The 26,697-nt window shown below is 40.0% G+C and overlaps 1 protein-coding gene across 3 annotated transcripts in view; it reads left to right on the forward strand.

The window, feature by feature from the left end:
- Nucleotides 1-26,697, forward strand: part of PTPRG (protein tyrosine phosphatase receptor type G) — a 798,688-nt gene that overhangs the window by 749,817 nt on the left and 22,174 nt on the right. For all 3 annotated transcript variants that reach the window (XM_004616469.2, XM_055134736.1, XM_055134735.1), the window contains 11 exons: nucleotides 2,926-3,017; nucleotides 9,019-9,115; nucleotides 17,372-17,454; nucleotides 17,644-17,778; nucleotides 18,747-18,881; nucleotides 19,922-20,094; nucleotides 21,358-21,493; nucleotides 22,136-22,282; nucleotides 23,753-23,846; nucleotides 24,635-24,711; nucleotides 25,192-25,320. In XM_004616469.2, coding sequence (XP_004616526.1) covers nucleotides 2,926-3,017; nucleotides 9,019-9,115; nucleotides 17,372-17,454; nucleotides 17,644-17,778; nucleotides 18,747-18,881; nucleotides 19,922-20,094; nucleotides 21,358-21,493; nucleotides 22,136-22,282; nucleotides 23,753-23,846; nucleotides 24,635-24,711; nucleotides 25,192-25,320 — 1,298 coding nt within the window. The remainder of the gene's footprint in view (nucleotides 1-2,925; nucleotides 3,018-9,018; nucleotides 9,116-17,371; nucleotides 17,455-17,643; nucleotides 17,779-18,746; nucleotides 18,882-19,921; nucleotides 20,095-21,357; nucleotides 21,494-22,135; nucleotides 22,283-23,752; nucleotides 23,847-24,634; nucleotides 24,712-25,191; nucleotides 25,321-26,697) is intronic.

Here is a 26,697-nt window from a genome sequence, read left to right on the forward strand (position 1 = left end):
TCAACAACAACAGCAAAAGTACTGCCCTTGGGCAAAGACCATCTTTGGTACCTTGTTTTGTCGAGGTGCTCAGTAAATGCTTCTCCCAGTACTTTCCCCTTCACTCTGACCCAGACCAGAGCGGCTCTCTCCAAATCAGAACGAGCATTGGCTTGGGTCTGCAGCCCACTTCTGCTGCCTTACTCCAACCTTCAGTTCATCTTTCTGAGCTCAATTTCTCAACAAGGGCGAATATGGAAACAATACCTGTATCTCTGGAGAACATGTGAAGGTATATGTTTCCCCCAGTAAGTGCCCGGCCCAGACCTAGTGCAGATGATATTTTCTGCACCTGGTGATGAAACTCAGATATGAAGTGACATCTTAGAGATAGAGATCTCATAACCCAGAGGCTTTCCAGGCACAGACCGAGTGGATCAGGTCTTTGATGCTCGCCTAATTGCTTGGCCTTCTGCTAGTTACACTAATTTCATAATTGGCTGGTTCATGTTGAGAGAAATTTAATAGAAAACTATGTAAGGGGAAAACAATTAGGACTTCTAATTAGTCATAACCTTATCTTTAATCTCACTACTGAGGAAAAAAAAGATTTATGACCCGTTGGCTTCATTTATCTTGATTAAAAAAAAATGATGTGCTATCTGGTTAGCTGTTGGTGGTCAGTACAGTGGCGGGCATGAATGTGTTCAAGTGTGTGCCTTGTGCTACGTGTCTGAGAGTTATATGGCATAACTGGTAGTGCCTATAAAAACAGAGGTGTAGCTAGAGTTCTGGAGTAAAGAAGTATATTAGACTAGTAAGATAAATTTCCATGATTATCTTACTGACTTTCTTGATTTTTTCTGCATTTAGCTGTGGATGTAACCTGAGGACTGATTTCTGAGCATGTGTGGCATTAGGTGGATTATTAGAGTTGAGTACTTTGGAAGGAAAAGATTTTAGGAAAACTTGTTTAGCTAAACGCATTTGCTGCAATGACTTGAGGTCTGACTTTTAGAGTGCTGTGGTTTTCACTTTGCAGAGTTAAACAGCTCTCAAGCTGGCATGATACTTGTGAAGTAGCCATTGCCTAATCATGGCACCATAAAATTCAATAAGAATAACCAATTTCTTAATGGTCATAATAGAATAAATGTGATCCTTAGCTTATCACACTACTAACATTATCCCTGCCTTTGGAAATAGTATTTTGCCTTTCCTTTCTAGCTAGAAAGGAGAGAAATGCTGCCATCTGTATGTTGGAGCAATTGTGATCTGCTCGGTTGTGTCCCATTTCATGCATTCTTTCCTCTTGTCCAAAGATGAATTTACCCTTGAGTTAATCTTTTAGAGACTTTCCAAATTCGTGTCTATTAATCCTTTTCTCAATTTCAAATGAACTGCTCTGCCATTTGATCATTACGTGCTTACATATCAACATTTTAAGTGAGGTGATTGGATAATTTTGGAAATTTTTCCTGAACTGTGCATTATGCTAAATCTTCTGGGGAAACATTTTGGCTCTGCTTACTTTGCTAATGCTCGTTACATCATTACGGGAGCTATAGATTTCTTGGGCGTGCAAAGTGATTGCATATTCATGAACATCTTCAATCCTGAAATATTTGTAAATAACTTGGCAATTTTTTTCATAAGGTGGCCTATTAAAATGATTAGGTCTTTAATTGTTCACACAGAAATAATTTGTGCTTACAGAGAACTGTGTATTTGAAAGGTAATATTTCCGTGCTAATCAGTTTGGATGATGAACGAAGAAGTCACCTTCTTAAACAAAGTATAAAAGATGCTATTTTCCACTTAAGAATGATTCAAGTTTGAAAATGTCAATAGATGCAAAAAGCCACCCTCGAGCTTTGCTCTCTCGAAAGAAAGTAAGAAGGAATGACATAGTCAATGTTAACTGTCACCAGATGAAGAGAAATCAGATTGTCAGGCCTGGATCTATAACATTCTTGCCAAAGTAGGACCTCATTTACACATACAGATCTTCATACCCTTTGCTAAGAAAAGCATCTGTGGCAGTTTAGATGTTTGTGCGTTTGCCAAAGATCTTTCACTCTGAATAAAGTAAATGTCATGTCTGTTGTTTATCTCAAATTCTGCGAAGTATTTTTAAAAGGAAATATTTGCGGGGGAGGGTCGAGGGAAGAAGGGAGGAAGGAGGTTGGGAGCTCTGCTTAGTGGGGTGTGGCAGTTTTCTTTCAGTACTCAATGTCAGTTGGATCGGGATAAATCAGCTTGTAACATAGTGTGGGCCCAGGAATGGAACATGTCCTTTTGAAGTGTCCACACTATAATAAAGTGGGATGCGTAATCTTTCTAGCTCTATACCTAGTCTGTCAACACAAAAACATTCCAGTTAATTCAGTCTGACTGATCATTTGGCATCGTGTAGACACAGCTGTCTTGAACTAAAATGCTGAACATTTAAATGTAGAAGTTACCAAAACTAAGCAGCTAGCACGGTGGCCTTTACCTGTAATTGTGTCCAAAGATTACTCAGACTTCAAAGAGTAGACATTCAATTGGGTGCCATTGAGCAGCTATCTCTTAGAAAAGCCTTCATTGGTCATACAATTTATACCCGTGGCATATTTGGTTAAGGGTATAAAGGGCCATTTAACCATGTAAATGGTCTGAATATAAAAAAATAAATGCAGTTATTCTCATGCCTTAAGAACTGTTTAACTCAGCTTGTACCATTTGCAATTATTATGAGATTCTAATGTAAAATAGAGGTCAGGGCTGCTTGTGGAACTCTCCTTCAGGTAATACAATTTTACTACTCTATGCAAAATGCAAATATCTGTGCTCAATAAATAGATTATCAGACTGTTTATACCCATTATTTGTTTTGTGGAAGAATTTGTTACTGATCTTATGGAAGAATTCTCTGTGACTCTGAATATTGTTTTATTCCCACAGATGATATGGAAGCCATTCCTGTCAAACAGTTTGTCAAACACATTGGTGAGCTCTATTCTAATAACCAGCATGGGTTCTCCGAGGATTTTGAGGTATGTTTCAAAACTGGAAATTATTTTCCAGAGACCTAACTCTTGGGAAATTTGAAAAGGATTCATTATAAACATAACAAAAGAATAACTGAGGCACTGGCATGTGGATTCTAGTGTTTTGTTTTCTTCTACTTAACCCTTATTATTCTAATAGGAATTTCCCCCCATTCCAAACTTCCCCAGTCTCAGTTGCAAGTATCCTGAGTATGCCCTCTGGGACAGACTCAGGGTTAGAAAATGCAAACTCAGGTTCTCACTTCTTTCTTTTTCTTTTTCTTTTTGGTCACACCCAGCAATACACAGGGTTTAACTCCTGGCTCTGCACTCAGGAATAAATCCTGGCGATGCTCAGGGGACCATGTGGGATGCTGGGAATCGAACCTGGGTTGGCCGAGTGCAAGGCAAACGCCCTACCCACTATGCTATCGCTCCAGTCCAGGTTCTCACTTCTTAATTTTAATTGCTGTAGCCATCCTAGTGTAGAGTTCAGTTCTAGGGTACACACTAGAATAGCAGGCGGATGCAGGGTATGGAAGTCTGAGTAAGTGGCTGGAGACCCCATATTGGCAAGCTTTGTTGTCCTGGACCAATGACTTCCCCTCTGATCCCCAGTTTTTGTCATGGAAAGCAATGGTGTTAATACCACCTCCCTGCTAAACTTGTTGGGAAAAGTGCCTCAGCAATGTCCTTGAAAGCCTGAGAATAATCGCTTAGCCGTACAAATGTTGATGGTGGTTGCGTTTCTGATTATTAATCCTTGGAGCAAGGACATGGGTGAGCACAGCCTTCTGATTTGAAGAACTGGTATGCAGGAAACAAGGTAGAGAGCGGCACACTCCACCCTGCCAGCTCTGGGTTCTGTGCCAGTTCAACAGTGACAGGGTGTCAATGAGGAGCTATTAAACAGACTGCCCTTTTCTTCACTGAGGCGCTTAACTAAGGCACATCTCTGGCAGCAAGAGTCGTGTCGAGGAGGCCAAGTTTTCATGGCAGCTCAGCTGTCTTCTAGCTTTGTGGATGAGACGGTTCCTTTCTCAGTCTTATTTCTAGTTTAAGATGGAAATGATGATGATGATGATGATAACTTGCCCACCTCTTTTCACAAAAGTGTTCATGGGAAGCAAATGAATAACAGAAGGGAGTACTGTGGCATCCACTAGAAACCATTCAGCTGGGAGGTGTACTTATTTTCATGAGCAATGAGAAATAAAAATAAAACCCGAAGTCTCTGTATATATGCAATTCCAGGGTCCAGAGAGGCCATCATATTACATCAGTTACATCAACAACTCCTTTGAAATAATCTCTTCGACTTTTTTTTTTCGGTTTGTTCTTGGGTTTTGTTGTTTTTTTAAAATTATTTTGAGCTAAATCAAAGCAAAGGTGGTGGAAAGAAGGAATTCTGATTTATTCAGCAATGTCATATGTTTCATGGAACAAACTAAAGCATGTCAGGTACTTAATGTGGCTATTAGATGCTTACCCAAAAAAGGTTTCTGTTCAACTAAAAAGAACATGGTTTAAAGTCAAACATTTTGTATTCATGAGGACAGCAAATGTGTGTGGTGTTAAAGTGATTTAGTTCAATTGACTGTTGGCTGGATGACTGAGCAAGAATATTGAGGCGTTTAACAATGTTGATGGTATTCAGGACAAACATTTATCCTCTAGAGAACAGAATTTGATCAGGATGATCAAATGCAACTCCAGTGTCTCAATTATTTATGATTTGAGACCCCAGTGCTATTCATCACAGCTGGTTTTGACACCATTTAATTATTCAAAATAATCAGCTACACCTCTGTAAACTTGATCTGACTTAAAATGGGCTTTGCTGCATCAGGATCATGCCTGTTAACAAATCCTGGGCATCTGCATCCTATTTCTATTTTGTAAGAAATACTGTGGCTAGAAGCTTTTGTTGAACTTTATAGCTTAAGCATTATTAGCTGGTAGTTTTGGCAGTGGAGGGAGGAGAGTCGGGGAAGGGGAAGGCGTTGTTCTAATTTTGTCCCTTCCCATCTTTCCTGGTTTGAAAGGTTTCAAATCAGAGCTATTCAGATGGAAGAATAGCCTTTTTTCTGAAAATAACAGCAAAGGAAGTAACATAAAGGGGGCAATAAGATAATAGAATAGTTTCCTAATATGCTGACATCTTCAAATTTAGGGAAAATGGGAAGCACTATAAAATAGTGGTGTTAATCCTTTTTGGTGGCTCTACTGAGAAAAAAAAGATAACTGGTAACAGGCTACTACATTTTTAAGACTTTCATAGAGAGTAATAGATTATCTAAGGAAGTTCAGGGAAAGAGATTTTGTATTCATTTTAAAAAGAACTGAAGAGGCCAGAGAGATAGTACAGCAGGTAAGATGCTAGCCTTGCATGTGGCTGATCTGGGTTTCTGGATTATATCCCCAGCACCCTACTTGGACCCCTAAGCCCTGCCATGAGTGAGTGGAGCCAGGAGTAAGCTCTGATCCCTGATGTTGTCTCAGAAACAAACAAAAAGAACTAATGATGTCACAACCACTCTAGCTGGCCTACTTTCCTCTACCTTTTGCTCTATGAAGCTAAGTAAACTAAAAGATTTCTAGATGTAATTTTATTCTGTTGGGTTGTTTGACTTAATGGTCAGACAGTAGATCTTGGTGGACTTTTGAATCACCTTTCTCATCAGTGACTCCAGGCAGGAAGCGAGCAGCTCAGACTGCTAAACTTTTTCCACTTGTGACCTCTTTTTGCCCAACAAAATTTTATGTGACCCCAAAACATATAAAATAAACAAGTCAAACATCTACTGACAATCATAAATTCATTTTAAAACAAATTTTCCATAACTGTAACCTCATACCTAACCTGGGGTCACCAGGTTTAAGAAGTTAGGAGTTAGCCTAGACCATTTCCCAAGAATTCTGAGTATAGGAGCTAAAATGATAATATGCGGGTATTTGCCTTGTGTGGAGATCGATGTGGAGGTCTCATTCTGTTCAGCAGGGAGAACCCTTCGTGGGGCTGAGAAGGGGATGCAGCCGAATGAACAGACACAGAGCCTGGAGGAGGGAGAAAAGGCGTTTATTCTATGGCAGTACAGTATTTATACCTCCCTGCTGGGAGGAGGTGGTATAGTATGCATGCGGGGACCCCCAATAGAAATGCAGGGTATGGCATGGGCATTAGTTAGTGATAAACAAATGGTGATAGGATAAGATCAGTAGGATCAGGAGTGGCAACCTTTGCTAGGTGTGGCATGGGCATTAGCTAGTGATAAACAAATTGTGATAGGATAAGATAAGTAAGGTAAAATGGCTCCCTACAGCCTTGCACGAGGCAGACCCGGGTTCGATCCCCGGCATCCCATATGGTCCCCCAAGCACTGCCAGGAGTAATTCTTGAGTGCAAAGCCAGGAGTAACCCCTGAGCATCACTGGGTGTGACCCAAAAAGCCAAAAAAAAAAAAAAAATTCTGAGTATAACAAATTTTAATGCCTTTCTTTTTTGAATCTTTGCATCTGTTTAGTTTTAAACTGGTGTTTTTTCCCCATGGCTGTGTGGTTATTAATACACAGAATGTTCAAATTGAGAATTCCAACTTTATCATGGAGACAGCAAAACCTAAACAAGCTTGTGTCCTCAACTGTTTGTCAGTACTGAGTAGGTGACTGACTCTGTCACCCTGTTGGCAGAGCAGCACCTGAAAGGGTTTTTACACCTATTAAAATCACATTAACTTTGAAATGCCAGTTCTGATGGAGAAAAGCCACTCCAGGATCAAATGATATTATCAGCATCTAAATGAACCAAGCAGTTCTGCAAGGAATTACAGATGACATTATTAACTACAAGACGAAATTAGAAGGCCTGAGGCAAACCCCCTGAGTTCCAATAAAATCAGATTTAACATTATTTATGACTATTCTTTGTTTTCCTGTCATTCAAATAATTGGAAAAGTGAAATAAAGGCAAATGGATCAGATCTGACTGAGGGTTTTAGATAACAGAGAGTTTGATTGGCCGTATTGAATGACGGCTTTAAACAGTGCAGACAGCTGCTCCCACTGACTCTTGCTCAGTTGCATTATCTTATTACAGACGGCCAACCTCAGTCTATAACTAGTGTGATCACAGCCATGCAACATGGGAAAAAATAATAAAATGAACGTCACATGAAGTATTATAAAGCTAAGTATCTGTAGTGGGTATCACCTTCAAAAACCAAGAAATAAAAGGGTGTTCACTCATTTCAGAAATTTGCGTATGGATTGATGTTTTCCAGAATACAAATCCATTTTCAAATATTTTATGCTCCTGAAACTTTTTAAGGGCAGGTATGCATTAGGCTTTTGAGTTCTTAACGATGTCCACCCAAATGTTCTGAGTTTTGCTCATGTTCTTCTCACTGTCACCAAACATACATAGTGCTGATATTTTGTTCTCATTTTAGAGAAAAGAATCAATGGCAACCTTAAGTTCCTTTAAATCAGCATTTTCCAATTCACAGTTTATACACTAATTTGTAGTAGAATGGAAAATAGGGTTGGAGAGCTAAGACATCAGATACAGTCCTTATCTTGCATGTGGCCATCCCGGGTTCCATCTCTGACAATGCCTCTGGTCCCCCAAGCACTATAAGGAGTAATCTGTAAGTGCAGAGCCAGTAATCAGCCCTGAGCTCTGCCAGGTATAGCCCAGTCCTTTACTCCTGAGGGGAAAAAAAAAGAACAAAAAACATCAGACTCTATCATATTTAATAAGAAGGAAAGGACTGTAATAATGGCTATAGTGGCATTTTTATTCTTTGTGTGTGACCCTTGTGTTTATGCTTCAAATTCTTTGATTACAGCAAGTTCCTACTTGAAGAGGAATAGTGGAACTCCTAGCTGGGAAGAATTTGGTCACTATAAAAAACAACTAGTTCCTTGTTTTCCTCCTCCCTAATGTAAATGCTATGCAGACATCCATAGTGGCCCTGCAACTCCTTTGTGGAACAATCCCGCATGATCCTAAACTCTGTTACATCTGTTCCATGTAAAACATTTCTCCTGTTAATTTTGTGTCACTTTGCTTCTGCTCCTGGTAGCAGCTGTGCACCGCTAATGACTTCCCTTATTAGTTAACTGCAGTACTTTCTTGGGTTGAAAGCACACACTGTAGAAAAATTTGGCTTTTCAGCAACCTTATGCTTAGAAATGGATGATGTTTATATCCAGGCAGAGTTAGCCAGGAAAAGTTGCATCTTTCATTGTTGTTTTTCTAAAGAAGGATTGTTTGAATAAAATCCAACTGACAGATAATTCTTCAGGTCCTACATTCTTATGCCACATGTGGCAGTTAGTTGAGTCTTCATAGTCTGGTGCCTGATATAAAACAAGGTTATGATGATTTATAAGCATATTGTAAATTATGGTGGAAATATATACCACTTCTTAGAATATTCCTGCGCATCCTTAAGACTTAGGTAAACCATCTCCTGCCTGAAGTCTTCCTCTGCTCCACTAGGTCCCATAAGTTACCTCAGTTCTCATTCTTGTTAATCACATTTAACTGACATCTACTTGCATAGTTTCCTCATTCATCAGACTGTGACATATTAAAAAAAAAGGGTACTGTTTCATAATCACCAGGCCTGGGTGGAAATCTGGACTAAAAGTAGATGATTAATGAAATGGAATCCTATTATTTACTTCACATCTTTCACACATTTGCTAGCAATATGCCAGTGATTATATCTGAAGTTGAGTTGGGAGGTAATGATGACTGTGGTGAGGGAGTGTAAATACTTAATGTCTGTATGTGTGCATATAGTTCCTATCTTTCTGCAACGTTGTTTTTGCAGATGTGCCTAAAATCTTATAAATCTTTTGTTTTCAGGCCATACCCCATAGTGCTCAAGGGATTATGCAGTACCAGGGATCACTCATAGACAAAGCTTGTGCTCCAACCTTTTGAGCTTTTCCTGGCCCCGAAACTCTTTGTAATGTTTCTGTTTGTTTTCTTCACTAGGAAGTCCAACGCTGTACGGCTGATATGAACATCACTGCAGAACATTCCAATCATCCAGATAACAAGCACAAAAACAGATACATCAACATTTTAGCATGTGAGTAATAAACTTTTATCCTTCTTCAGCCAGAAAGCAAAAATTATGCCAGGCATAAGCTGAAATCCAATCAGAATTAAGATGTCAAGAAAGAATTATACCTAGAAGTTAAACCTTTCATTAGCCCATCTGCCCCCTTTCTTATTCACAAATTTGTTGGATCTCAGCTTAATAATAAGGTGATTGGAAGAAAATGTTCCAAGTGTCACTGAAACACATCATGTGGTTTCATGTCAGATACGGAGAAGCAAAACTTGAAGGGCACCTGACTATATTAGCATTGCTTTTCACTGGTAAGGGCTGAGTTGGGGGAGGGGGTTGCTTTAGTTGTGGGTGTTTTATTGTTGTTGTTTGTTACTTAGAGCACACCCACTAGTGCTCAAAGGGCTATCAGCATTGGGGACCAAATGTGGGGCCCCCACATGTAAAGCATGCCCTCCCACCCTCTGAAACATCTCCCGGGCCTGAGAGCTTTATCCAGTACAAACAGAAATACTAAGAATTGAGAAAGTAAACTGAGTTTAAAAGAAATCTTTCTAAAACTAGGAAATTAATCTATTCCTTTCTTAGGTGAAGGATCTCCTATCCTTGCAATCATGTCCTTAGTTCTGTCCAACAAAATCCCAAGGTCACAAATATGATAAAAGTGGAAGTGCATCCATGGTAGAGTTGGATTGGCTCGTGGGCGTGATTACTGTTGCTTTCAAGATCAGAAGCCGCAGTTAATCTTGGACCCACACAAGGCTGTACAAATGGGGTACATTGGGGGTGGGTCAGCCTGGTGCCCACCCACACAGAGCCCCCTGGCAGCTATTGCTCCCACAATGCAAAATTGCTGCCATTGCTTCCAGCTGCACATCACGTCCTGGGAGGGGCCTCACGAAGATACTCTCCTGCTGAAAATTTAGATATGAGGGTTTTGTGAATGAAATCTCCAACTTTCTCGGATTTGGGGTGGGCTACCTCACCCCACTTCCCTACACTCTTAAAGCACTGGCAGTCACTCCCAGGACCCAACTCCAGCGCTACCATGGAAGCTTTTTCACTGGCCACAACTCAAAGCCACCACAGTTACAAAGCATAATGAGAGAGAGAGAAAAGGAGAGGGGAGGGGTGGGAGATGGGGAGGCCAGCCATAGAGGCAGAAGCTGGGTGGGATGGGGGTGGGGATGAGGGGGTGGGGAGAGGAGGTAGGAGGCAAACTGGGGACACTGGTGGTGGGAAATGTACACTGGTGGAGGGATGTGTTGGAACATTTTATGACTGAAACCCAATCATGAAGAGCTTTGTGATGGTCTATTTCACGGTGATTCAATTTAAAAAAAGTTCTAAGATTAGAAAGTGGTAGTAGGTCTGCAACTCTCTGACCACACTAAAACCACTGAAATTTAAATAAGCTTTAAATTGGTAAATTTTAAGTGCTATGGGAATATCTCACCAAGATTTTCTTTTAAAAACCTTGATTGTAGTATTTAAATGTGGGTGGCTTAATTTAATGCACTATTGCATATATACCATGTCATGCGGCATCTCTTACCAGGAAGCATCGGCATACTGACGATATCATGGCATATTGTTGTCTGCCCCAATGTCTGTGTAAAGTAGTGTGCTGGTCTCAGAACTAGTCTTTTTTTTTTTTAATTTTCAGACTGGAGCGATAGCCCAGCAGGTAGGGCATTTGCCTTGCACGTAGCCAACCTGGGTTCGATTCCTCCACCCCTATCAGAGAGCCCAGCAAGCTACCTAGAGTATCCCGCCCGCACGGCAGAGCCTGGCAAGCTCCTGGTGGCGTATTCTATATGCAAAAGACAGTAACAACAAGTCTCTCAGTGGAGATGTTACTAGTGCCCGCTCGAGCAAATCGATGATCAACGGGATAACAGTGTGACAGTGCAATTTATTAATTTTCAGGAGCAATCCGTTTATTTACAATAACATTTCAGGGCAAGGGGCAGCTCTGCTGCCTTTTACAAAGTCTCCACCCACACCACCCCTACTTGAGCACAGGGCTCCAGGACGCCCCAAGCCCACTGGGGACTGAGAGCCTGAGAGGCTGCCCTCATCCACACGACACTCTCCAGTACCCCCCAGCTGCCCCAGCTGTTCACCAGGGCAGACTGGGAAGCCATAGCCCCTTCGAGGGGTCTCACTGGCAGAGGGGGTCTGCTGGGCGTGTGGCAGGCTCTGCTCTGTGCCGTCTAACTGGTCTGAGGGAGGTGCTCAGAGCAGGTGCATAGCCCAGGGCCCTGCCTGGTTCCAGCCCCTTCCATTTTCGCAAAAATAAAACCCAAAGAGAAACCATGAAAACAGTGAGAGGACAGTAAACATCAGGGACTGGGAGAGAGGCACAGGGGCAGGCTGTCCCAGGAAGGCGTCTGGGGACAGTCCCTGGGCTCCAGCAACTCTGATGGTCACAGTCAGGGGGTATCCACTCTCTACAGTGACAGGACCTCAGTGAGGACTGGGCGTCAGGAGGGCACTGAGGGAACAGGTGGAGACCCGCAGTTGAAGTATGGGGGGTTAGCAGGGCCTGCTGAGCCAAGTACCTGGGAGTTTCAAGTTCAATCTGTGAAATCAGATGATGGTCCCTGGCTACTAAGCTGCAGCAGGAGTGACTCCTAAGAGATGGGGGCAGCCCCAAAGCGCCGCCAGATGTGTCCCAACCACCCCACATAAAAATACTGCTGCCCGCTCGAGCAAATCGATGAACAATGGGACGACAGTATTAGTATTTTGTGAAGCTACTAAACTGTTTTTTAAATTGGCTATATCATTTTACATTCCCACCTGCAATATCTGAAGGTTCAGTGCTTGCATATTCTCACCCACGCTTGTTACTTTGTGTTTCTGATATTAACAGTCTTAATGGGTGTGAAGTGTTATCTCATTATAGTTTTGATTTGGATTTCCCTAATGGCTAGCAGCATTGAAGATCTTTTCATGTAGTTATCAGCTATTTGTCATCTTCAGAGAAATGACTATTCAAATCTTTCGTTCAGTTTTTAATTACGTTTTTATTAATGGCTTGAGAGCACTGCTTATACATTCTAATACAGGTTTTTTACCAGATACATAATTTGCAAATATTTTTTCTTATTCTGTGCATTTTTACTTTTTTTTAAAATGTAGGAGTACTGCTATTTATTCAGCCATTGATTAAGCTGATTGAATTGGACATGAACTCCATATTACTTTTTTTTTAATTGAATCTCCATGAGATAGTTACAAAGCTTTCATGTTTGAGATTCAGCCATACAATGAGCAAACACCTATCCCTCCACCAGTGCACACATTCATTTCGCCACCAGTGTCCCCAGTATATCCCAACATCCCCCCTTGCCCGCCACATCCCAGTCCTCACCCTGCCTCCATGGCAGGCAATTTCCCCAATACTTTCTTTTCTACTTGTGAGCATTATGTTTTGCTCAAATTTTCCCACCACCATTCAAGCCTGCCTACCAGGGGCAGATGCTAGATCATTTATTGTCCATTGCTCGTTTTAAATATCTTGGGTGCTGTGGCTGCACGCTTCTGGGATCCTAGATTGTAAGTGGGGGTTCCAGAGACATTTCTACAGGGCACTAAACCATTTTTTGGATTCAATTGAGCATATCTGGACCAGTGCTGTTCAACCAGGACAGCCCAGTGGGGAGAGTGCCCCTGCTCCATCTAGGGTGCCCTAGTGAAATTGGCTCAGTATGGAGGCCCAGAGAGATCTCCGGCTCTGTGGTGTCTCTCGGGACTCATTGCTCTGTCTTTGGACCAGGGTTGTTGGTGCACTAAGATGGCGCCCAGAGGCACATTATGGGAGTGACAGCCAGGCCAGTGAGTGGGCAGGAAGCCCAGGAGTGACAGTCTGGCACCTCTTCTGCCATGCAGCACAGAGATTTAGTCCTGGAAACTGCATACCTGGGCCTTGCTTAGAGAATGAGATGAGGGCCATCTGGAGTAGACGGGGAGACTGCACCGGCTTCCTCCAGGGTGCCCCAGTGAAATTGGCTCAGTATGAGGCCCGCAGAAATCTCTGGCTCTGTGATATCTTCTAGGACTCGTTTTTGATGTATCTCTGGCTTTTGATCTCTTGAGATTTATTTAGGGGTCTCTGGAGCATGGCCAGTAGTAGAGTTTACAGGGTGGCACTGGAGTTGGTTTATGGGGGTGACTGCCAGTACTTCCATGTGTATTGGGAAGTGGGGGGACATAGCCCACCCCAACTCCATGAAAGCTGGAGATTTCAGTCACAAAACCTATATACCTGAATTTTCAGCCGATTATATGTTGGTGAGGTCTGTCCTGAGATGGTGGAATCATGTGGGGCTGCTGGGGGCTCTGCTTGGATAGGCAGAGGCCAACCTGCCGCCCTCTGATTTACCCCAGTCTGTTCAGCCATGCACAGGTCCGAGATTAACTGTGGCTTTTCACCTCTTTCAAAATTTATTTATGGGTCTCTGAAATAGGGCCAATAAATGAGCTTGTATAGCTGAGCTGGAGGTGGTTTGTGGGCATGGCTCCCACATAGCTAAGTTTTGGCTATTTAATTTCTTGGTAAAACTTGGTCCCGAGTTGTTGGGGTCCAGACAAAGGCACAGCGGCACATTTGGAGTATCAGGAAGCCTGAAGGCACCATCAGGCTGCTCATGCACTCGCCCGCAGGAACAGGTTGACCTGTTGGCGGCACCATACCTCCGCATTTTTACTTCTTGATGACATCCTTTGAAACATAAGTTTTTCAAGCTGTTTGTTGATGAAAGACAATTTTTTTGTTACCTGTATTTTTATATCATATGTAAGTAACTTTTGCTCAATTTAAGATATTATACCTATGTGTCAAAACAAAGTAGAGTCATTTTAGCACTTCCATTTAGATCACTGGTACATTTTGAGCTACTTTTGTGTATGTTGTGAGTTGGGGCTCCAGCTTTACATTTGGCATGTTCATATTGTTTGTTTCAACACGATTTCTTGAAAATACTTCTCTTTTGGTGGGAGGCCTCTGATGGTCAGTCCTTGGTGTACCCTGAGATCAAAGCAGGGGCTCCGACATGCAAACTATGCACAGTCCTTTGACTGTCTTCCTGAAAGTAATTACTTGCCCCCACTGAATTCAGCCCTTATTGAAAAATCAACTGAGTAAAAGTTTATTTCTGGATCATTGATTCTGTTTCCTTAATATATACATCTAACTTTATAGCACTACAACTTTGTCTCGATAATACTATATGAATGTTTCAAAATTGGAAGGCTATAAGTCCTTCAGCTATGTTCCTTATCACGATTTTTTGGCTTTCCCGGATCTCTTGTATTTTTATATGGCTTTTAAGATCAACTTACCTAGTACAGAACAAAAGCTAGAATTTTTATCTTGATTGCCTTGAATGTGTAGATTAATTTGCGGAGTGCTGCCACTTTAGCAGTGTTCCATTCTCCAAGCCATAAAAATGGTGTCTCTGTCATTGCACTGACATTATCTTTAGTTTCCGTGAATACTTTTAGGGGGGTGTTGGCCACACCTAGCAACGCTTACGTGTTACTCCTGGCTCTGCACTCAGAAATTACCCTTGGCAGTGGTCAGGGACCATATAGAATGCCAAGATTAGCCGCAAGCTTGTACCCTACCCACTGTACTATTGCTCTTGCCCATTAACCACACTTCTAAGATTTTTTTCAGTGCTATTTTCAGTAGAGTTCCTTGTTTAAAGTTACTTTCAGATTCCTGCTAGTATCAGAAAATGCAGTTTATTTTTGCATTACTCTTGCATCTTGCAACCTCAGATAAAGTCATTTATTAGTCCTATTATAGTTTATGATTCTTTAGGATTTCTAGGTATAAACTGTTACTTAGGAATATAGTTTTAACTCCTCCTCTAGATAAAGTTGTAGAAAAAGGAAGGAAGAAAGAGTTTTCTCTCCAGTCTTTAAATCGATTACTTTGGCCTTATTTATTGGCCAGTACAGTCAAGGCCCATCTTATATTAATTATGAGAATTTGTCCAACCTTAAGCATCATTTTAAAGGATACAATGCAAGAGTTATGTACAAGTATATACCTGGTACCTATATATATTCACATACATCATTCCCTCCACCACAACAACCTCCATTAAAGTCAAGAAACTAGAAATAAAGTTTACTTCCTCCTTTTCGGTAAAAGTATGTGACAGCGATGAGGAAAGACACACATAGAAGCAGCTGCTGTGTTATATGCCCAAGGCTCGTGGCATTTTGCTGGAAAACTGTCATCTCTGGTTAGGTTATACATTCACAAACGCAGATTACATGAAGCCCCAGTTAAGAGAATTGAGTTACGGCGTTTCCTGGGTCAGGCTCTGGACATACCGCTTTTGTCACCTTGATCTTTTTCCTGCATTAATGCCCTTAAGAGAGTAAAGTAATATGTAAGTGTTTTGGAACAGGTACAATTGTTGTGTGAATGAATTAAGAAATACAATGCAGGGAAAACCTTTTCTCAAGGCACCATCACAATTTTCAAGGTATATGCAGACACCAGCATGATACCCTGCCTCTGTTCTCACTGTAGGAATCCAGTCTTTTACAGTTTTAGTCAGATATGGATCTGACAACTTGCAAAGCATGTATTCTTTTTTTAAAAATTTTTAATTTAGTTTTAAGAAGTAAAACTAAATCCCAATGTTTGATTACATTTAATATCTGAACACCAATCCCACCACCATTACACCTTCTCACAACCATTTTTTCATCCCGAACCCCAAACCTTGCCCCCAAAGCAGAACCAAAATAGTAGATTTTTGTATTGCTTGAATCCGCTAAAAATGAAGCAAAGATTTCTTAGACAAAAGAGTGTGAAATTGTTGAATTTCACCCAGGAGACATTAAGCCCTTTTATAAGAGATGATTAACATGTTGTTAAGGTTGAGCGTTTTGTGCTTGTATCTATATCTGTATAAATATATTTCCCCTTAAGATCGGTTGCCTTCTGCTTTAAACCCTATCAAATGTGGTTTGCTACTCTTGGCATATTGGGGTGTAAGTACGAGATGGCGCAGTCCAGGAATAGATTCACTCGTGGGTGAGGCTTGTCCAAGTGTGTGGAGAGGGGCCGTGAGCATGGTGGTGGTTGAGTTCTGGAGGTTTTCAGCTGTCTGGGCTGGCTCGGTTGGGGTGTGGAAGGGCCTCACCCTCCCTGAATGAAACAGCCTGGTTCGGGGTCTAGAGGCATGGCAATAGCATATCCTGTGTTCTTATTTCTTAGTCTGAGAAATAATACATAATAATACAATGCCGCTAAAGCATAACCATTTGGTGTCCAAGTGCCTCAGGTAGCCCACATTCACATTAGTCAGAGGTTAGCCTTGCCGAGGCTAATCTAGTCATTGGGCTTCATTTTTGAGCTAGATTTTTATAATCAGAAAATGGCTTTTGTGGGGCTAGAACAATAGCACAGCGGGTAGGGCATTTGCCTTGCACGCGGCCGACCCACGTTCAATTCCCAGCATCCCATATGGTCCCCTGAGCACTGCCAGGAGTAATTTCTGACTGCAGAGCCAGGAGTAACCTCTGTGCATCGCCAGGTGTGACCCAAAAGCAAAAAAAAAAAAAAAAAAAAAAAAAAGGCTTTTGCCCTTTGTATTCCTAGATAAGGGTAATAAAATTATGACCTTATCTTTCTTTCATGTAATTTCTCATCCTAAAAATACAAATTAACTTGGTTGCTCCACTAGATGCAGATATCACTACCACAACTTTTGTTCACAAGGTTAAATGAATTCTGAAATCTGATCATTCCTCAGACTCCTGCAGTAAGCTCACTCTTAGATTAGTTCTGGTTTCCTTAATCACTTTGGTTGTTTGGGGAACAGGGAGTCCTACAGCATTTAGCAATGGAATCTCCTGAAAGCAGATGTTAACCTTTTAATATTTGTTTTAGCAAGGAAGAGATGAGGGCCAGGGTAATCAAAAGGCTTAGAACTTAATTTTAAATTATAGGATAGGGAAATTTTGAAGGACTGCACTTGTTTTACACAAACTAATAAGGGTTTCATTTGCATTTCTTGGGCACTCACAAATAGAACATAAGATAAAAGTGAGCCTTTGTTTTTGAGATGGGTTGGAAATCTGTATCTTTGAACTTTTTGAAATTCTACCATGAGGTTTTGGGGGGCACTGTGAGAGATGCCACATCACCAGTTTGCCTTGTTTTATGCTTCAGGGTACTGCTAGTTTTTGAATTATACATTTTGTTTTTACTTTGTTTTTTCCCCCTTTCATTCTTTATAGATGATCACAGTAGGGTGAAGTTAAGACCTTTACCAGGAAAAGACTCTAAGCACAGCGACTACATTAATGCAAACTATGTCGATGTAAGTCAGAAATGTTTCTGTAAACCTTTGCGTGATGATGGAAGAGTGTTGCAGAGACTGCCGTGTGTGTTTTAATAGTGCACCGAGCTCTCACTAAAAACATGGCCTATTCAATATGGAAGGCACTTGAATTATTAACTGTTCTGTGATACTGCTTTCATCTTCCTTTGTGCTGTGTCATCTTTGAAGGGTTACAACAAAGCGAAAGCCTACATTGCCACCCAGGGACCTTTAAAGTCTACATTTGAAGATTTCTGGAGGATGATTTGGGAGCAAAACACTGGAATCATTATTATGATTACGAACCTTGTGGAAAAAGGAAGAGTAAGAACCTCTTAATATATAATCCTGTATCTCCATTTTTAAAAAACTATGAAGTATCATTGAAATATTAAAATATAAATTACCTGCTTCAGAGTAAGACTTGACCAGGTATAAAGAGCTACAGAAATTAAAAGTATTCAACCTTTGCGTGTGGTCTAGTGGGACAGCGAAGCACAGGTAGAGGTGGATAAAATGTGATGGAGGATGAAAAGGGCATTATCGGGAAATTCTGCAGAATGAATGGATGTGTCCTCTAATAAAGATACTGTAGAATACAATAGGATATTGTAAAGGAGATATTGTAGAATACAATAGAGATATATTGTAAAGGATATTGTACAATACAATAGAGATATTTTAAAGGAGCTGATACTTGAGGTGCGATATGAACAATGAGAAAGACCATTGCAAATATAGATGAAAAGGAAAAAAGTCACTAATACTTTAGGTTAGGGGACATAAAACCCCACTTTAACACCTTTATTACTAGAACTTTTTTTAAAAAATGATTAATATATTAGAATGTATTAGATTGTATAGGATGCTAATTTAAGACTCAGGTTCATAATTTAGAATCACTTTTTCTTCATGTTAACTGTAGGGTTCTATTTGCCTTTGGTGACCCAAGTTTAATTTACTGTGATTACAGCTAAGTCTTCTAATTGATACTTAAGTTCCCTTTGTGATATAGTATATGCACATATTTCACAGGTCAAATATATAGGCTTCTTTCTTGGGTCTCTGTAAAGTCCAGCATGTGTTGAAAGATGATCATGAATATTAGGCCTATTTCCAAAATGATTTTGGCTCAAGTTCTCCAGAGATTACGTCTTTCGGGATAATACAGTCCCGTAAACAATTTAGCCCTTTTTGGGTCACTGTGGAATGAAATTATAAGCAGTCACTTTAAATCACTGTATCAACAGATTCGTGTCATAAATTGTGCTTGCAACTTTTCTTTTTTATAGCGAAAATGTGATCAGTATTGGCCAACCGAGAATAGTGAGGAGTATGGAAACATTATCGTCACACTGAAGAGCACAAAAGTACACGCCTGCTATACCATTCGTCGTTTTTCAGTCCGAAATACAAAAGTGAAAAAGGTAAACTAATAAAAAAGAGTGAGTGCGCATGGCCAGATAGATAACTCAGGAACTGGAGAACATGCTTTGTATGTAGGAACCCCACATTTGATCCATGGGGCTGAATCTGAGCACTTCCGGGCATGGCGCTGAAACAGTGAACTGCCAGGCTGTCAGCACTACACCAAGAGAGGCCACAAATGGCCTCCATCCCCCTCACCCTTTTAACTGACATCAGTGTTTAGTAGGAAAGATCCTCACAAAGCACCTAGTACAGTGTATCTGACCAGATTGAGTAATTTCCTGAAAGCTTTAAAGCATTGCTTCCCACAGCATATTTCAAGGAATACTAATTATACCATATGCATGTAAAAATCATATTCTGCCACTTAATACAAGAAATTAATGCACATAATATGTATTTCCCCTTAGAAATTTACAACTGGCTAGACAGAATGCTAGAAGTAGTAATCCTAGAATTGTATCAACAGTTGTGGCTTTTGTTTACATTAAAAAAATTTTAAAAATATGTTTAACAGAAGACTTACATTCTAGATAATAGCCTTTATAATAGGGCCAAACACCCTGCAAGTTTGAATGTTGACTGGTTAAGGACCCTGAGTCTTCCCACACCCCCAAATTAAGCTTTGAGAGGTCTTGAAAGGAAACATCTTACCAGGTGGTTTACTTGGGGGAGATTTTCACCCAACAAAGTTAAAATGTAAACAGTTAAACCACTTAAACTACATCACAAATTTTATTTATGAATATGAGATGAACTTATTGCTGATTTTAGAGATTAAGGCAGAAACCTGGAGGCTTTGTAGACAAATCACAAAATAATTTAGATGGTTCTAAATGCTACCTGATCCTGCTCATCCTGGTAGGTAATCTCTTTCACGGGATGAGATGGTCACCTAGATGACATAACGCAGCCCAGCAAAAGTCAAGATCATAGGTTATGTGTCCTACCAATTTCATGTCTTACTATCTAGTCCTTGTATTCTTTTGGCCAGAATATAGCCCCAATTCACAGATGTCTGGTTTCACCTTTTTCATAGGGTCAGAAGGGAAATCCCAAGGGTCGCCAGAATGAAAGGGTGGTGATCCAGTATCACTACACACAGTGGCCTGACATGGGGGTTCCAGAGTACGCCCTCCCCGTCCTGACCTTTGTGCGGAGATCCTCTGCAGCCCGCCTGCCAGAGATGGGGCCCGTGTTGGTGCACTGCAGGTAAGGCTGGCCTCTTCTAGTTGGGATTCAGCACATGAAGTGAGCGTGGCCCCTGCTACTCTTTGTTTGATTCAGATAGTAAGACTTTGGGGCTGGAGAGATAGTATAGTAGATAGGGCTTGCATGTGACCAGGAGGGATTTTATCCCTAGCCCACCAGGATTAAGCCCCTGAACACAACCGGGTGTGGCCCAAATCCCCTCTCCCCCCACACACACACACACACACACACACACACACACAAAACCAAAATAGTCTTTTTACTGTAACAAGAAGTTATTCTAAAATAGGAATTTCTATAAATTTTAAGAATGTGTCTGTGCTTCAGAGGAGGAAATTCAATCTGCGTTTGGGATGAATTCTCTACTTTTTATAACATCTTATCAATAAAACCCCCACTGTAGGAATTATCAGCTGTACCTAATTTATAAAAATCTCATCTCAACCACAAATTTTCGTTCTTGGGCTTGAAATCACTGCTTCAAATGACATGTATTGCGTGTGTAAAAGAAGTTTATTTTCAGATTTTTAGTCTATACATGTTATATTAAAATATGCACAGGGAAAGCCTGTTTTCCTTCCTAAACTAAGTGTCTTTAACTGGCTGCGTAAAAAAAAAAAAATGCTTTTACTTGAAATTGTACTCTTGGCTAATTTTCACTTTGATATTCAAATAGAAATTGCTTATTCTGTGATTTATGCTATATAGCTGTACAGCATTTTCTAAGCATTTCTTTAGGTTTTTCTTGTACTATCTTTTCCACAAAGAAAGTCCTTGCAGAATCTGGAACCCATCATCCGTTTAAAATCCCATGAGAATTGTATATTTTTTGCTAATACATTTAGGAATTATTGAAATTGATTGTCTATCAAAATGACTTAGGTTTTATTGAAGTTGTGAAGCACTTATTAGCAAATTCTTCCCAAAGAAGCTTGCACTATAGAACCTGGCTCTTTCTGAGTCCTTTTTTTAAAAAAAAAATGAGGAAGAAATGTGACTCTGTTGTGGAAAGGCTGCTTTCAAATAAGGTAACTTGTATCTTTATATAAGCTTTCCCCAGATCCTCACATAAAGGTAGTCTCTGCTCCTCACTGAAACTCAAGAGGTAAGAAATGTCCTAATAAAGCTGTTAGATGCTATAGCCACGACTAGTTTATGTTGCTCAGGCATATTTTGGACACTTAGATTATAATTATTTTTCAATCCACAGTCTCTGACATCAGAAAGCAAAAGGTACTAGTTGAGTATATTCCTTTCTTCCAGTGCTGGTGTGGGCAGGACAGGCACCTATATTGTAATAGACAGCATGCTGCAACAGATAAAAGACAAAAGCACAGTTAATGTCCTGGGATTCCTGAAGCATATCAGGACACAGCGTAACTACCTCGTCCAGACTGAGGTAAGAATTACCTATCCCTATTCTCATGAGATTCTACATGTGCTTTAACTGAAAGTCATAATATTGAGGACACAAATTTACTCTAGTAGAACTTGAAGTCACTTGCAGACTTAGAACATGCACTGACCATAATAATGGTCTTTGGGGGCCTGCTAAAGTGCTTGCCTTGCACACAGCAGACCCAGGTGCAGTTCCCTGAGTATCAATCCGGGTGTGGCCCCCTTCCAAAAAACAATGTTCTTTGGCTCAAGTTTTTAATATCGCTATAGTTCTTGAATCTGCATTTTCTTAAATAAGCACTTACAAATCAGATGCAGTTGTATTTGATGATTTGGAGACTTAAAACATGCTGTGTAACCTCAAAAATGTAAGTGAATGGTTCTTAAGCCCTTCACTGAATATACTTCCCTCACTTGCTCTATCCCTAGAATAAATTAAAAAGAATAAGCAACTAAATATTGAAGCAAATCCCCCAGCTGAACTCTGCAGGATTTCACTGCTACAGGCCTACATTGGGGGAAGGAAGGGGGTTGGTGGGGAGGCCCTTACAAGGAGAGGCAATCAAAGGTATACTTCAGGAAGGATGAATTGGTTACCCTCTAAGAGCTCTCCTTGATTAACTACCAATATCATTCCTTTTAGGAGCAGTACATTTTCATCCATGATGCCTTGTTGGAAGCCATTCTTGGAAAGGAGACAGAAGTATCTTCAAATCAGCTGCATAGCTATGTTAACAGCATCCTCATACCAGGTGTCGGAGGAAAGACAAGACTGGAAAAACAGTTTAAGGTTGTTCTTTGTATAAATGTCTTTGGCCGATAGAACAAGGAAGATTTTATTTTTAAAAAAATTTAAAAAACATCTCTATGGGGGCTGGAAAGATAGGGCAGCCAGTAAGAAAATTACCTTGCTTGTGTGGGATTTGATCCCGAGCACACCATATGCTCTCAACGCAGTGCCCCTCATCCCTCATCAAAGAAAACATAGTACATCAAACGTGTATTTAAGTAATTTTTAAGATCCAAAAAATCCCAAGGAATTCATTGTCATTTTTAAACACTAAGTACTTTTCTATTTTCTATCTTTCTTTTATGCAGAGATGGAAATAAGATTAATCTGTGCAGTTTGTTTTTATGGTAAAATTTTCCACAAGCTCTGAAACTGCATTTGACTCTAAGGTGCAAAAATTTCCAGGCAAATTTTAACAAGTCCTATGAAGTGAAAGATAGATTACTGATATGATGGAACTCTTCAAACCATTTGAGATTATTAGTAGTGAAGGTTTGTGCTTGTTTTAAAGTGAGTTTTTAAAAACAAAGTATCTAAACTGGAGAAATAGTACAGCGGGTAGGGTGTTTGCCTTGCACTCAGTCGACCCAAGTTTGATCCCCGGCACCCCATAGAGTCCCATCTGCAGAGCCAGGAGTTGCCAACCCCCCAAAAAATATATATACCAATATTTCCTAAAATTCTGCCTTTTTCATTGCCGCAGTATATATTGATGCAAACTTGTTAAAAACCTACATCAAAGAAACCAGTTCATTCCATTGGAAACCACGTTCCTAGTTTAGTGTTTTTTTCCTATAGGCATAACCACTTTACCTAGGGCTTTGACATAAATACTGAAGTATTTGGAAAAGACTCTTCCTAAATACTTTGAGTACCCTGCTTTCCCTATCACTAATAGAAGTCAAGAAGGAAGAGTAACCCAACTCCTGGGCTAATTATGTATAACAGACAGAATAATGTTATTTTGACAGAAATTTCTTGAGAACCTAGAATTTTCTTGTCTTCAAAAAAGTGATAATCGTTTATTGCCATTCAGCAGTCTTTTCTGGTGTAGACCTATCTTAATTTTCAGTGCTTATGAGGAATTACAGAAAAAAATCACAGAAATATTGACAATCAATAGGAAAATTCATATAATTTATTAAGTAGGTATTGCTCACATTACACATCAGAGAAGCTAAAACTTGGTAATAAAAATAAGCATACAACAAAGGCAATTGAGAGATATACATCTACTGAGATACACACAAAAATGCCTGTTCATCAAGCACTTGATCATTAGTTTTTTAATTTTCCAGTTTGATTGTAATAATTCACATTAGAACTTGATCTAAGGTATATAATATAGAATATTAAAGCATTACACTATACCAATGATATATAATGAGAAATGATTGTCAGAATAATACTGGTTAATACCAATCTACTTTTGAATGAAAAACTAAAGTCTTGCTTTTTTTTTTTTTTCAGCTGGTCACACAGTGTAATGCAAAATATGTGGAATGCTTTAGTGCTCAGAAGGAATGTAACAAAGAAAAGAACAGAAATTCTTCAGTTGTGCCATGTAAGATCTTAAAATCAGCTCCTGTTGGTTGAATGCACTAGTTTTTCATTGGACTATATAGTATGCAGAGTGAAAGAAACTGTGCTAGAGCAGCAGTCAAATCAGACATGGTGGTGTCTACCGAATCTGTGTTTTTATGACAGGAAAGCTAGGAACCTTCAAATTCAAGAACTAGATTACTTCCACATTGTGTTAATGCCACAATAACAGCTTTTTAGCCCTCTCTTAAATCACAGGCATGGATTATTCTGTGTAACTGCATCATTTTATCATTCAGGCTCTTCAGATCAAGGCCGTCAATGCCCTGTGTACACGTAACTTAAGACACAGAAGAGGAAACTGTTTAGACAGGCAGGGGTAATTATTAGAGAGAATCTCTACTGGAAAAGGCCAGTGTATCTAAGCCCTTTATGGGGAGAGATGGGCAACGGGTTGGCAAAAGACTATGTTAAAATTAGTAGAAGAATATCAAATCAGGCTAAAGAATTTACTAAAGTCCTGTCATCTCTGTACAGAGTATTGTCAGTGACCTGCTGTGAAAACCTCTATCATAGTAAAAAAAACATTCCTATAATATCAGTGTTCTTTTGAGAATGTGTGGCAAAACTTCATTTTACATTGTCTTAGCTAACACTTTGACTTGGGTAAAAAATATATAGGTGTATCTTAATAAGAAAGGAACATCGGGGAGATCTATTACTCCTTGGGTCAGTCTCAGAAAGCATGGTTGGTTCTGTGTATATAATAAGACAAATGTGATATTTTTGGTTTTTTCCCCCCTATAATAGCCGAACGTGCTCGAGTGGGCCTTGCACCATTGCCTGGAATGAAAGGAACAGATTACATTAATGCTTCTTATATCATGGTGAGAGTCAACAGTTAATTATAAATAAAGACAATTAAACTGAAAGGTGCTAAAGAACAAATACCACCTAGGTGGCTGATTGCATTTTTCAAATAATTTCTTAATGTGTAATATCAAAATTACAGAGAGTTCTGTATCTTGAAACCTTTAACAGAAGTCACCTAAGCAGTGGGAGAACAAAAATGCTTGTTAAGGAATTAATTTTATTGTTAATTTCACCCATGTAGTTTTTGAATAACTGTTGAAATTACTAGTAAGTAAAAACAGCAGGGGTAACTAGAAGTGAATTACATGTGGAGAGAAAATTGTCTGCACTTGCAAGCACATCCAAAAATTGCCCCAATGTACTGTCTTTTTTTTTTTAACTATTTCAGTGTGATCAATATATTACTGAATTATTTTGCAAATATAAGTTTTATTAATATGAAGTTCATTAAAATAAGGCTCACAATCACTAATTTTTTTTTGTTCTAACTGAAGGGCTATTATAGGAGTAATGAATTTATTATAACCCAGCATCCTCTGCCACATACTACGAAAGATTTCTGGCGAATGATTTGGGATCACAATGCACAGATCATTGTCATGCTGCCAGACAACCAGAGCTTGGTAAGGAAAGCATTCTGCTATACATTAATGAGATCTGTGAAGCCATGAGTGGAAATTACTTTGACACCTCATTCCAAGGCTATATAATGGCTGTAGGTTATAGGGATGAAATTTAGACTTTACAACTTGAAGTCTGAACCAGTCTCATAATGACAGCGTAGCATGCACCCACAGCATTTTTTATTTTTTTAAGTCCATACAGGGAAGGAAAGTCTATGCCAACTTAGAGGTCCTTTTAAGACTTAGCTACTCTTACCTCTTTTTTCTTCCCTCTGGAACTCAGGCTATATGTAAGAGAGTGATCAAGTTATAAATATATGCTTAAATATTTATGTTTATAGGGTCAGGGTGATAGTAGAGCACATAGAACATTTGACTTGCACGCAGCTGACCGTTTGATCTCCTGTGTCACAGAGATCAAAGCCCTTGCAGGAGTAAACCCCAGAAACAAGAAAGAAATGCACTTAGATCTCACTGTATTAGTTGGATCCTCCTAACTTAGAACATTATAAGCCCACAAAGTGAAAACAATATGGATGTGCCTCCAGAAGTGTCACATTAGAGCTTTTGAATTTTTTTCCAGTTTAACTTTTTTATGAGATTTCCATAAATTACAAATTTATTCATGATTTCACGTGTACAGTGTTCCAACACCAATCCCTTCACCAATGTCCCCAGTTTCTCTCCCATGCCCTGCGATTCCCTAGCCTGCCTCTGTGGCAGGCACAGTGGTTTATAATACTCTTACTAAGAGGATATCATACATATTACTTTACTGTATCCTTTCAGCACCCAAAGTGATCACTACCTTCCATCGTTATCATAGTGGTCCCCATCCCTGACCTGCCTCTCCTCCCCCCACATTGGCAAGATTCACACTAAGGGCCAGTTTTCCTGTCAATTAGAGGGTTTGTGTTTTTAATTGGGAGAAAAAGGCTGTGATTGAGCCCTTAGACTCGATGACATGCATTTGACTGTGTGCCCAGTCAACAGGAACTTCTTCACTGTGTCACATTTAGCTTCGGAACACCAAGACTGTTCTGTATGAGAGAGTGGCAACAAAGTTGAAAATATTAAACTAAAAACTAGAGTGTAAATTTTCAAATTAGCTGGCAATCGAGGTCTATTCTGTTTGCCACGTGGAGGCACTTATGTTTTTGAAATCGTTCATTTGCTGGATGGGTCAGTATTTTGCTCTTACCCCTTAACAGAACAGTCACCAAAAGCTCATCTGTATGGAAAGGACTGGATTTCCAGTATCGGAGTCAGGTGACCCACAGTCTGTAGGGGGAACTCCCTGAACTATGTCCCTCTGAGGCCCATCAGTGCTAGGCTGTACTTATTCCTGTCTGAGATCACAAATCTAGGACTGAAAGT

The sequence above is a fragment of the Sorex araneus genome, chromosome 4, assembly GCF_027595985.1.
Source record: "Sorex araneus isolate mSorAra2 chromosome 4, mSorAra2.pri, whole genome shotgun sequence".
In the NCBI taxonomy this organism is placed as follows: domain Eukaryota; kingdom Metazoa; phylum Chordata; class Mammalia; order Eulipotyphla; family Soricidae; genus Sorex; species Sorex araneus.